This window comes from Vipera berus (assembly GCF_964194415.1).
Source record: "Vipera berus genome assembly, chromosome: 6".
NCBI classification, from domain to species: domain Eukaryota; kingdom Metazoa; phylum Chordata; class Lepidosauria; order Squamata; family Viperidae; genus Vipera; species Vipera berus.
In genome coordinates this window covers 92305930-92318437 of record NC_138208.1, presented here as the reverse complement: position 1 = coordinate 92318437, position 12508 = coordinate 92305930, and the positions used below count along the sequence as shown (strand labels likewise).

Here is a 12508-nt window from a genome sequence, read left to right as displayed (position 1 = left end):
AAGAAAAGGCCCTAATTTTGAATCCATCGGATGTGAAGACCAAAGAGGTTATTAATTTGTTAAGAGGACAATTTGATAAGCTGATGGCTGATCAGGTGGCAACTAACTTACGGTTTGCTAGACATAACACTTTTTGCAATGCCAATAAACCAGGTAGATGGTTGGCTTACAGGTTAAGGAAAAAGCAAAGGGCTTCTAACATAGACAAAATAGAACATAAAGGTAAGGTTGTGTATCAACAGGACCTTATTAAGGAAGCCTTTGTGGACTTTTATTCCAAATTATATGCTAAAGATAAGATTAATGAAACAGACATTGACGTATATCTGAAGAATGCCAACGTCCCGGTTCTTACACAAGAACAAAAGGAAGAGATTAATCAATTGATAACAGAAGAAGAAATTCTTTTAGCAATTAAGCAACTGAAGGTGGATAAAGCGCCAGGTACGGATGGACTGACTGCGGTCTATTACAAAAATCTAGAATCGGAGGTGATAAAGCCATTAAGGGAATTGTTTCAGACAATTCAAAGGGGAGGAAGGGTGCCTCCGTCTTGGAGAACTGCTTTTATTTCCCTGATTCCGAAGGAAGATCAGGATGTTACTCAAGTAAGAAATTACAGACCAATATCACTTTTAAATACGGACTACAAGATATTTGCTAAGGTTTTAGCTAATAGATTGATGAGGGTTTTGCAACAGATGATTCATGGGGACCAAACTGGGTTTATTAGTGGTAGACAAATGAAAAATAATGTGAGGCATATAGTTGATTTGGTGGAGTTTTTGGAAAGGAACAACCAGATCCCTGCGGCGTTGATCTTTTTAGACGCTGAAAAAGCTTTTGACCAACTGGATTGGCAATTTTTGATGAAAGTTTTAGATAAAATGAATTTTGGGGATAAATTTTTACAACCAATTAGGGCATTATATCAAAAACAAACTGCCCGAATAATAGTAAATAATAGTTTGACTGAAGTATGCAATATTGAAAAGGGCACAAGACAAGGGTGTCCGTTATCACCTTTATTATTTGTATTAACATTGGAGATATTATTGATTAAAATACGGAATTCGGGAAAAATTAAGGGTATTCAAATTAGAGATCAGGATTATAGACTGAGGGCGTTTGCAGACGATCTGGTTGTTACGGTGACCCAGCCAGAAAATTCTGTTGTGGACCTGATGGAGATAATAATGCAATATGGGAAGGTTTCTGGATTTAAGGTTAATGTACAAAAAACTAAAATTCTGGCCAAAAATATGACAGTATCGCAAAAGGCTCTTTTAGAAGGGTTAACTGGATTTGAGATTGTTAAAAGGGTTAAATATCTGGGGGTGTATTTGTCACCCTCAAATGCAAAGTTATATAAAAATAATTATGAAAAGTTATGGGGAAAAATTCAAAAAGAATTGGAGAGTTGGGAAAAATTGCAATTGTCCTTACTGGGAAGAATCGCAGCAGTGAAAATGAATGTCTTGCCTAAATTTCTATTTTTATTTCAAATGATACCGATTCTTAAAAAAGACTCAAATTTGGAGGAATGGCAACGGGGTATCAATAAATTTGTATGGGCAGGGAAAAGGCCACGAGCTAAACTTAAGATTATGCAGGATACGCGTGAAAGAGGTGGTCTTAAAATGCCCAACCTTAAATTATATTATGAAGCTGCTGCACTGTCAGGAATAAGTGATTGGATTAATTTGACACAAGGGAGATTATTAAATCTTGAGGGCCACGATTTGTTGTTTGGCTGGCATGCATATTTATTGTATGATAAGAAGGTAGATAATGTGTTTAAAGTGCATATTTTAAGACAGGCATTGCTGAGAGTTTGGAAGAAGTATAGATATAAGTTAGACTACAAGATACCGTTGTGGGCAATTCCGAAACATGCAATAGAAAACATAAATGTTGGCTTCAAACATGATGTGACTACGTGCAAGGAGATCTTAAGTTTGGAGAGGAACGTATGGTGTTTGAAGCCGTATAATCTTTTACGAGATGAGAAGATTGTTCAAACTTGGTTTCAATATGGTCAATTACGGGCCAGGTGGAAAGAAGACCAGAAAATTGGTTTCTCAATGACTGACGAAAATTTGGTAAAGCAAATTAGAAATCAGGGTCCAGCACATATCAAACGGATATATCTTGCATTGATAGAAATTGATTCAGAAACAGAACTTGTTAAAGATTGTATGATAAAGTGGGCTCAGAATATTCAAGAAGTTATTACAATGGACACTTGGGAAAAGATCTGGGTGAGGAACGTAAAATTTACACAAGCTCAAAATTTAAGAGAAAACTTTTACAAAATGTTTTATAGGTGGCATTTAGATCCTAAAAAGCTCGCAAGTATGTATCCGAACTATCAACCTAAATGTTGGAGATGTGGTGGCGAAGACGCAACGTATTTTCATATATGGTGGACCTGTAAAAAGGTTAAGGCTTTTTGGATTAAAATCTGGTGGAATATGCAGAAGATTTTTAAGCAAAGGATAAAGTTTTGTCCGCAATTGTTTTTATTGGGCATAATTACAGATACTGCTGTTGTGGACATCAAGTTGATGTTGAATTTAATTACAGCAGCAAGACTCTTAATAGGTCAGTATTGGAAGAAGGAGGAACTCCCGACTATAGAAGAATGGACTCTAAAGGTTTCTGACCTGGCCGAAATGGCAAAGATTTCGGCTTATTTGAAAGATCATTCGCAAGAACGTTATATTATGGAGTGGGAAAAATGGATTGAATATATTCAGAAGAAATATGGGACTAAAAGTTTCATTTAGCATTTGAATAAGTTTTCTCTTTTTCTCTCTTTTTTCTTTTTTTTATGTGATATTAGTATGGCTTGTAGTCATTTCATATGAGCTAGAGTGCGATAGACTTAATAGTTTATTGTTGTTAGCATATGGTTGTTTATGATTGTTTTTTGCTTTTATACCTTGTATTTAGCTCTGGGAAGTCGGGGGGGGGGAGGGGGGAAGGGGGGAGGGTTAGGGAGGGCTAGGAAGGGTTGGGCGGAGGGAGGGGGGAGGGATTGTTAAATATAAAATGTATTGTAAAACTTTTCAATAAAAAAAAACTAAACCAGGATGACCCATAATCCTGAGCCGTTCTGAGGAAAGGTGATCTGCTGTTTCAGTCGTCTCATTTTTTTAAAAAGCAACATTTTTATGGTTTAGAAATGTCGCTGCCTGGAAGAAAAGCAGGGCTTTGGGCTGCAGCAACCCTCCGTTTTCCATCTGAAAACACCGCAGAGGATTGAGGGGAAGATGGCCTGGTTTTAATAGTCCCTGGGGGGGGGTTTCCAGGATTGCCCCCTCCTCCAGGCTGCTTCTGGGATGGGGCTTTGGGAAATCTGCTGCGACCCCTGCAATGCCTGGTGGGGGGGCACTGGGGGGCAGCCTTATGGGCCTCTGCAGCCTGCCTTTGCTCCCCTGGGGCTTTGCCCGTGGGGTCTCTGGGGTCTCCCGTCTCGGGCCTGGGGGTGCAGAGAGGCCCAAGTGGGCAAACTGCAATGCTCGCCAGGGCCGTGCTGGCACCGCTGACCCTCCTCTCTCCTTCCTTCCCCAGGACAAGAACCGGAAACTCCGTCCCCTCTACGACATCCCCTACATGTTTGAGGCCCGGGAGTTTCTGCGCAAGAAGCTGATCGGGAAGAAGGTGAGCCGCGCCCGGCCGGCCCGGGGGGGGGGGGAGGGGGGCTGTGAGGAGCCCTGTGTGGCGGCCATCTTCCTGCCCCCTTTTGCTCTGGGACCTAGAGCTGTCTCAGCCTGGCGCCCCCCTCCCGAGCTGGAGCAAGGCAGGGGGTGGGGGGAGAGGAGTGGCCTTCCCTGGGGCTTCTGCCCCCTCCCTCTGAACCGTCCCACAGGGCTCTGCTTCGTGCCGGGGTCGGCACGCGGCTGGGCACCGGGCAGAGGCGGGAGGAGAGCGGCGCTTCTGGGCCAGCGGCTCTTCCCTGCCTTCTCTCCTCCCCCTCCCTGCGTGCTCCTTTGGGGAGCTGGCGGGCGCCCTCGACTGGCCCCCAACCAGCCCTGGGACTCGGCTGCCCCCTCTTCCTTGCGCCAGGGGCTGGGCTGATGGAGAAGGGGAAGCCCTGGCCCTGAAGAGGGGGCGCCCCCTTGCTGCTGCGTGGGCCTCGCCACGAATGGCCTCTGACCCATGGGTGGCATGGGGGGAGGGGCTGTCTGGGCCTGGGCTGCGAAGGGCACCCCGTGTCAACCCAAGGAGAGCCTGCCCTTGCCCACAGGTGGCCCTCGGGCCCCGGGGCTGCTGGCGGCTGCTTGTCTCTGGCGGCGTGTGCGTGGGGGGGGGGGCTCGGTGGCCCTCCCCGGCTGAGGTGGCTTTATTCAAATGACTTTTGTCAGCGCCACGTTTTTCACTTCAGATTAATTTGATTGAGGCCAGTGACGAGAAAGTCCTTTGTGCTAACGACTGAAAGAGGCCCCGGGCCGGGTTGTCACTGATCAGAAGTGACAGGCTGAGCGGCCGGCCCCCTCTCCTTGCCGCCCAGCGAGATCAAGAATGCCCTGCAACTGGAGGCCCAGGCCGCGGAGGGGGTTGGCCGGCCCCCCAGGGCTGGCGGCTGCAGGGTGGCATGCTCCAGCCACGAGCCGGGGGGGGCTCTCTTTCCTTTGGCCAGGCGCCAGACGGCCTCGCTCAGCCCTGGACCACCCCCTCCCCTCGCTTCCCGGCTTTCTCCGAGTCGGTGCCCAACCGGCCAGAGAGCCTCCGGTGGCCCCACCGTCCTGTCCTTGGCTTATCTCCCACCTTGCTAGGCCTGACCCACCCTGGCCGAGAGAAGGGCCCTGGACTCCTGGGCGGGGAAGAAGGCGGGCCTCTCTCTTTCCTTCCCTTGCCAGCGGGCCTCTCTCTCTTGCCCCATAGCAGAGGGCCAGGCGGCCCCTCTCTCCTCCGTGGGCACAAGCCTGGCTAGGCCACCCTTCCCTGCTCCGACACACACACACACACACACACACACGGAATCCACCAGCAGCACCCCCTTCTCAGAATACAGATGCTGCCAGCGTGGGACCCCCATCCCCATATGGCTTAGCAACTCCGGCTAGGGAGGTTGGGAGACGGGCAGACCCCTCCCCCCAACCCTAACCCCCCAGAGCCTCTCCTCCCCTGCGTGGGATGCCGGTCCTCAGCAGTGGCCCCTGCGTGGCTGGTGGGAGGGCGTTTGGGGGCCGCCCTTCCTTCCCAGCTGTCTCTGGCTGGCCGTCCTCCCACCGAGGCCACTGAGCCTTTCTGTCCTCCCTCCAGGTGAACGTCACAGTGGACTACATTCGGCCGGCCAGCGGGGCGACCGACACGGTTCCCGCCTTCTCGGAGCGCACCTGTGCCACAGTCACCATTGGCGGCATGTGAGTGTCGGGGACGTCGGGCATCCAGGGTGGTGGCAGTCTCAGCCGAGCAGAGCCTCCTGCCCCAGACCTTTGCTTCAGCTCCCTGGTGCTGCCAACTGCCACCCGGGGACACAGCCGGCCACCCCAGAGCCTCGGGTTAAGCCACCCCTGCCACCCGCGCCCCACCGGCTCCCTTCTTCCTCCGTCGCGGTCCTCTGTGAGGGAGCCGCTGGTGGCACCGGGCCTCCTTCCCAAGGCCATGGGGGCCATTCTGGCGGTGCTTCAGAGGGTGCCTGAGGCCTTCCAGAACCTCTCAAGGAGGCCCTTCCCCCCTTCCCCACCTGGCACGCAGACCCCTTCTTCTTGGCGCATCGCCTGGGGCAGGGGAGGGGCGGCCGGCTCGGGAAGGGTGGGCCATGCGCTAGCTTGAGCCAAGGAGGAGTGGCTGCTGCTTCCTTCCCGGCTGCCTGGCGCTCTGTCCTCCCGTTGTCGCCTGCCTTCTGCCCGTCTCAGCCCAGCCAATCCTGGGCTCTGTGGAACTGTCCCTCTGGCACCCCCTGCCCCTCCCCTGGCCCAAGCGACAAAGGAGCCCCCTCGCCACTTAGAAGCTGCTGGACAAAGGCCAAGTCCCCAGGGGCGTTGGCCAGGAGCCGGGCCCCGCCTGCCTCGGCAGGCTGGCTTTGGGCCTGGTTTCAAAGACCCCCGTGAAGTTTCCTTGGAAAAGGAGGGAAGCAGCTGGAAGGGCGGACCGATCCCCTTTGCGGAGGAATCTACCCTTGCCTTGGGCCCCCTGGCCCCAGAGGGGGGAGCGGGCGCTTTGGAGGGCCCGTGGAGCCCTGCCCTTCTGGGGACGGGCCATAGGGGCAGCAGGCCTTGCCTCTGGAGCGCTCCTTGGGGTGGAAAGGAGGGCCTCGGCTGCCCACCCAGAGAGGAGACCCCCGCCCGTCTTTCCTGGCTAACTGCTGATCTTGGTCTCTTGCAGCAACATTGCCGAAGCGCTGGTCAGCAAGGGGCTGGCCACTGTCATTCGCTACCGCCAGGACGATGACCAGCGCTCCTCCCACTACGATGAGCTGCTGGCGGCCGAGGCCCGGTGAGCTGTGGGAGGGGGATCGGGGGGGGGGCTCCTGCCACGGGCCAGGCTGGCATCGGGAGGGAGCGGGCATCCTCACCAGGTGCCCAGGTCAGAGGGCGAGGAGGGGAGGCTTCTTGGTGCTTGGGGGCCCAGGGTATCCCAGGACCGGCACGGAGGTTGTGGGGAAAGGTGGCCAATAGGGTAGGGTTGGGGGTCAAGGGAGAGAGGGGGCAAACAGCACCCCAGCAGTTCCCCCCCAAATTGGAACCATGCAGGGGACTTCAAAGGTTTGATATCAAACAGCCCCCCCCCAGATTCTTTAGAAAAAGAAGGAAGCCAGGGAGCCTCCGGCCAGCCAGCCCCTCCTCTGCCCTGAACGAAGAGCTTCAAGGGGGGGGGCACAGCCCCAGAATGGGGGGCTGCACTGAGCCTGCTGGGCCTTTTCTCGGGGCTGCTCACGGTCAGCTCATGAGGCCCCAGAGTCCTCCTCCTCCTCTCCTTGGCTTGGGAGGGGCCTGCAAAGGAAACCTCGCTGGGGGGGGAGGAAGTGGGGGAGCCGCCTCTTCCAAGGCCCCTTTCTACTCTGCAGTGAAGAGGCCTGGGGTCCCCCGGGCCCTTGGGGAGGGGGCTGCTCGGAACACGAGGGAGGGAGGGGGCTGGGGCCCCCCACAGAAGGCCTCCCGCCTTCCAGGGTTGCAGTAGTCTGGGGGGGGAGCGTGTCCCCGGCCTTCTCAGAAGCTTCAGCGATGTGCCCAGAGGAGGGGGCAGTGTCCTGCCGGGGTTGGGCACAGGCTGACCTCTGGGTCCTGGAGACAGGCGGGCTCTTCTAAGACTGAGTGAGTGGGGGGTCTCATGGGTGTCTCCCACCGCCTGCCCCCTTCTCCAAACCAGATGTGGGGCTTTGGGCTCTTGGGGGTTGCTCTCCCTGCTTGCCTGCAGAGCTTCCCCCCCCCCCAGAGGTCAGTGCCTCTTAGTCTTCAGATGCCCCCACTGATGCTTTCTGCCCATCACGCAACCTGGGCCCTTTTGTGCGCCCAGAGGGTGGAGCCCCCGGCACCACGGCTGCAGGGTGCCAGAGGGCGCCCCCCACTAAGAGGGGCAGAGAGCAGGGCAGGTGCTGTGGAGCTCCTGGGTGCTGCTGACCCTCCCTCGTCCCCAACAGGGCAGTCAAGAACGGCAAAGGCCTGCACAGCAAGAAGGAGGTCCCAATCCACCGAGTGGCCGACATCTCCGGGGTAAGCAGCCCTCTTGGGGGCCCTGGCCGATTGGTGTGGGATCCAGGGGTGCTCTGGGTCTGCTCCTCCTCCGCCTTTTCCCCACTCTCCACCCTGGGGGGGGGGCAGCTGCTCTCCCTGCTCCGGGAGAGCTGGCAGGCTTGTGCCAGTTGCCCCCTTGGTGCCCGTGGCTCGGCCCCGCGGCAGAGGAGAGGAAGCCGTTGCCTTCTTGGCCTGGCGGAGACCTTGTGGTCAGCGGGAGCAGCAGCCTCTGGGCTCTTGAAGGGCTGCCTCTGCCCCCTCTTGGCCGTACTCTGGCCATGTGCCTGGGAGGCTGGTGGCTGCTTTGCCAGCGTGTGTGGCAGGCAGGCAGGCAGGCAGTGGTCGGGGTGTGTGTGCGTGCTCAGCAGGCTCCCTCCTCGCCTCCCTTCCTCGCTTGCTCCAGCACTTGCTCCCTGGCCCTTTGTGGCTGAACCAGCTGCCTGGCGAGGGGGCTGCTGCTGCTGCTACGGTTGGTTCTCTTTCCTGCTCTTCCCCAGCACTGCGAGGTGGGGAGAGGTCTTCCTGCCCTGCTTTCTACCCCCCCACACACACCATGTTCGTAAGGGAATTTGCTTGGTCAGGGGAGGGGAACGTGGCGCAACACACACTGGCTCTGCCGGATGGCTGGAGAGGGCAGCCACAGCCCGGGCGGCGTAGGCAGTGAGGGAGACGACGGGGCCGCTGGAGAGCGGTTCCCGAGGTGACGAGGGGGAAACATCCTCTCTCCTCCCTCCCTTTGGCTGTGGGGGGGCAGGAGGCCCAGCGCCTTCGGAAGTGCATATGGGTGTTGTTAGAGCGATTTTGGTCTGCCCAGGGATTTCCTGGTCCAGACTGCCTCCTGGGGCTCTTGCCAGGAGTTGGGGGCCTGAGACCCCCTTTGATTTCCTCTTCCGTCCAGCAAGGGAGACCCAGGATCCTAGCCCTAACCCTAAGCCTTGCGCCTGAGCCACCCGGCCAGCCGGGGAGGCCTCCGCCACGTGAGGCTGCAGAGGGTCTCCTGCTTAGGGGGTGGGCTGGCCTCGGGACACCCTTCCTCTGAGCCTTTGTGGGAGAGAGGGAGGGGCTGCCCCTGGACCTCCCTGTCACAGCCAGAGTGGACTCCCGACCCAGAGCGGGGAGGGCCCCTGCGCACAGCCCTGACTGGGCCGGGGACTGTCCTGGCAGGCAGATGGCCGCTGCCGAGGTCCAGCTGACCAACTTCCCACAGGAGGGCCTGGTCTCGGCTGGGCCGGGGGCTTCCAGCCGGGCTGCTTCCCAACTGACCCCTCCAGAACGCAGGGTTGACAAAATAGCCCCTCCCCCCTCGCCTGTCTGTACTAAGGACCCTGGATTGCAGTGGGGCCGCTGGCCTGGGCAGGCGGTCTAATTTCGGCCGGTGCCTGGAGGCGTCCTCGGTGGGCTGAGCTGCTCCTGCAGCCGAGACGTTCAGAGGCTGCCCAGAAGAGGCCAGGGGCTGATGAGCTCCCTGAAAGCCCCTCTCCTGCCCCCCCCCCCGCCCCAAAGGGAATGGGGGAGGCTTGCCTGCCTTCTGCGTCCTCTCCTTCCCGGGAAGGTGGCGGCCTCACGCCAGAGTCCCCAGCTAAATAATTCAAACCACACAAGACAAACGGCTGAGCCTCAGGGGAGGCCCGCAGAGCCCCCTCCTCCTGCCGAGACCTCGCCTAATTTTGCATAACTGGCAGCCATTCACATAATGTGGAGTTATGATTCCATTTTCCTTCATTCGGTCGGTGCGTAATTTCCTTTCCATTTGCAGATAATTAAGATGGGGAGGGCTTAAAAGAGGAGCAAGCCTTTTGCTCCCGCCTGGGCTGGGGAGGGAGGGGGGGGAGGGAAGGGCTGCTCCTGCCAAAGGAGGGCCTGTGCCCCCCACCCCACCCCCGGGCCCTCCAAGGCGGCCTCTGTCCTGGCGTGGGAGCCCCTGGACCTCAGCTGCCCAAGAGGCCTGTCTGTGGGGAAACGGCCTTGGGGAACCTCGGCGTCCCCGAATGGTCGCCCAGGCAGGGCCCGGATGGGCTTTCCTCCCGAGAGGTGGGGGGGTCGGGGCAACCCCAGCCAGAGGCAGAAGTGTGTGGGGCCCCCTCCACCCTGCCCCAGCAAGGGTTCCCCTGCCAAGCTTCCTGCTGCAGGGGTGTCATCCCTGACCTCCGTGGCCCGGCCCCCACGACGGCCATCCAGGACCGGGAAGCTCCGGCCGGCTGCTTCTGAGCTGCAGAGCCCCTGGCTGCTCTCCTTGGCTTGGCCGCTCAGCGTGACGATGGGCAGAGTCCCGAGGAGAGCCTGCTTCATAGCAGTTGCCGGAGGAGGGCTGGGCTCCTTCGGCTGTGTGCAACCGCTGGTGTTGTGTGAACCGGGCTCCCTGAACAGGGCAAGACGGGCCAGAGCGAAGGTGGGGAGAGCGGCGGCTGGCCCCTCCTGGGAAGAAGGGGGTGTGTGCAGCCACCCAGACAAGGAGGCCCCCAGCCTGCACTCTCCCTCCTGCTCTACCTCCCGGGGGGAGGAGGAAGGTGAGCCCAGCGCCAGCCCCCCTTCACCGGCCTCTCCCCCCCCCAGGACACCCAGAAGGCCAAGCAGTTCCTGCCCTTCCTGCAGCGGGCCGGCCGCTCGGAGGCCGTGGTGGAGTACGTCTTCAGCGGCTCCCGCCTGAAGCTCTACCTGCCCAAGGAGACCTGCCTGATCACTTTCCTGCTGGCCGGTGAGCGAGCGGAGGGGGGGAGGGAGGCGGGGGGCATCTTCGGGGGGCGGGGCGGGGGGGGGCTCTGGCTGGGGAAGCGCCGAGGAGGAGATGGGCAGGAGAGCGGCCGGTCTGGAGAGGCCCGGCAGGAGCGCCCGGAAGGCACCGGGGGCAGCTCCGTCTGGCAGGGGCTGAATGATGGGGTGCCGGGGGGGCCCTCCGTGGGGCACCCGCTTGCTTCGCCCGAGGATTCCCAGACCTGAGTGCGAGAGGAGACCATTTGCAGGAAGAGCGTCCCAAGAGGGAAGAGGGGCAGGGAAGGGGCCTTTGGAGCAGAAGCTGAAGGACCCAGCTGGGGTGCCCTCCTTTGGGGCCCGGCCTGAGCACCCCCAGGCGCCTGGGCCACCTTGACCGTGGATGGTTGAAGAACTTCCAGGCAGGATGTAAGATGAATAAAGCAGCGGTCTGAAGGGAGCCTGGTGTGCCAGCAATCGCCCCCCCCCCGCCCCCCCCACCATAGCCTGGTCTGCCTCCTCCGGGGCTCTGCGGATGGCTGGTCTCTGCTTTGAGTAATGGGGGAGGGGCATCCTCCTTTTTGGGAGTAAGATGGGGGGGATTTGTTTTGTCTGAGGCCTTGCCGCTGGGAGGGAGCTTTGTCAGAGGATGCTTGCTTCTGCGCCCCCCCCCCATCTCTTATCTGGTGGGGGACCTCGGCGTAGTTTCTGCGCTGGCACAGCTGGGTTGAGCAGACCGTCTCTTAGACACCCAGCTCAGAAGTTCTCGCTTGCCCCTCGTGGTGCCCCCCGGAGCCCGGGCAGCTCCCAAAAGTGATGGGTTTTATGATAAGGTTGGGATGTTCCCTTTGGCAAATTGTGGCTGCGCCGGTGAAATTTCCAGATGCCCTTCAAGGACAGTCATGGGCAGAGGACATTACGGTCCTTTTAAGCAGAGATTTGGGGGGGGGTGTCAGCTGGGCCAAGGCCCTCCCAGCCATGTCTCCCCCTTCTAACAGGAGAGCAGGAGAATTACAGCCCAACCAGGCGCTGACGTTGAAGTCTGGTGGGGGCGTCGTCTCCGCATTAACGGAGGAGAAGGTGGAGTCACTCCAAATAACCAAATGCCTCGATTGGGGGATTGATGTGGTCCTGAAGGCCAGCCAGGCTGAGACAGCCCCTGCCAGGATCCCACCAACAGCGCTGAGACCCCCGGAAGCCTCTCTTGGCCCCTTCTGGCCCAGACAGAGTCAGGGGGGGGGTATTTGGCGTCTCTATCCTGCCTGCTTCCCTCCCTGGCCAAGGTTGTCTCTCGGCTCCTCCTGTGCCCTTGAATGCCTCCCCCCTTGTCTGGCAGCAGAAACTCCCACCCTGCGCAGCTCCCTTTGCAAGGCTGTGGGGGGGGTCGGGCTCCTCAGAGGGACGGGACAGGCTTCCTCTCCTGCAGGCCCACCAGGAGGAGAAGAGACAGGAGGCCGTGGGCCCTAAGCAGCCGGAGGGCAGCCAGAAGGAAGTCTGGGCCGAGTGCTGACCTGGCAGGATGGTAGCATTCATTCCGGGGTGCGTAAGGTCTGTGGGCCTCTTCCTGGGGAGGGGGAGAGTCTGCATCCAGGGCCTCTGGACGCGTGTGTGGGGGGGGCCGCGTTGTGCAGCCCTGGCAGCCGGTCGGAGAGCCCGAAGCTTCCTCCTGAGTGAGGACTTCCCGGCCCACGGGGGTCCCTCTGCCAGCTGCCCTTTGATGCTGTGGCTGCTTTCCAGAACCCCCTCCCAGATCTGGGGCTGCCTCCCTGGACCGGCCTTGGCTGGCCCCCCACCTGCCTGCTGCTGGGGCTGATGGTTGGGCAAGCCCAGATCGCAAGCAGAAGTGGTGGTTCAGGGCCCGGCCCCAGGCCCCCTTCTGCCCGCTTGAAGAACCCAGCATTTGAGTTGCGGTGGGGGGGAAGGGGCATCTCTCCTTGCCAGCCATCCCATATGTTTGGGGGCATGCCCTGCCAGCCCCCCACACTGGCTCACCTGCTTCCTCTCCGCCCGTCTGCAGGAGTGGCGCGCAGGGTCTCTGATGAGGCCTTGTGGCCAGGGTGGGACTGATCCTGGTCCTTGGATCTGGCCAACCAGCCTTTCCCCCCACCCCCAACGCGGGAGCTTCTCCCATAGGG

At 58.5% G+C, this 12508-nt stretch overlaps 1 protein-coding gene across 1 annotated transcript in view; it reads left to right on the top strand.

The window, feature by feature from the left end:
• Nucleotides 1-12508, top strand: part of SND1 (staphylococcal nuclease and tudor domain containing 1) — an 82745-nt gene that overhangs the window by 38658 nt on the left and 31579 nt on the right. The window contains exons 11-15 of the mRNA XM_081330806.1: nucleotides 3577-3666; nucleotides 5272-5372; nucleotides 6337-6447; nucleotides 7592-7664; nucleotides 10239-10380. Coding sequence (XP_081186932.1) covers nucleotides 3577-3666; nucleotides 5272-5372; nucleotides 6337-6447; nucleotides 7592-7664; nucleotides 10239-10380 — 517 coding nt within the window. The remainder of the gene's footprint in view (nucleotides 1-3576; nucleotides 3667-5271; nucleotides 5373-6336; nucleotides 6448-7591; nucleotides 7665-10238; nucleotides 10381-12508) is intronic.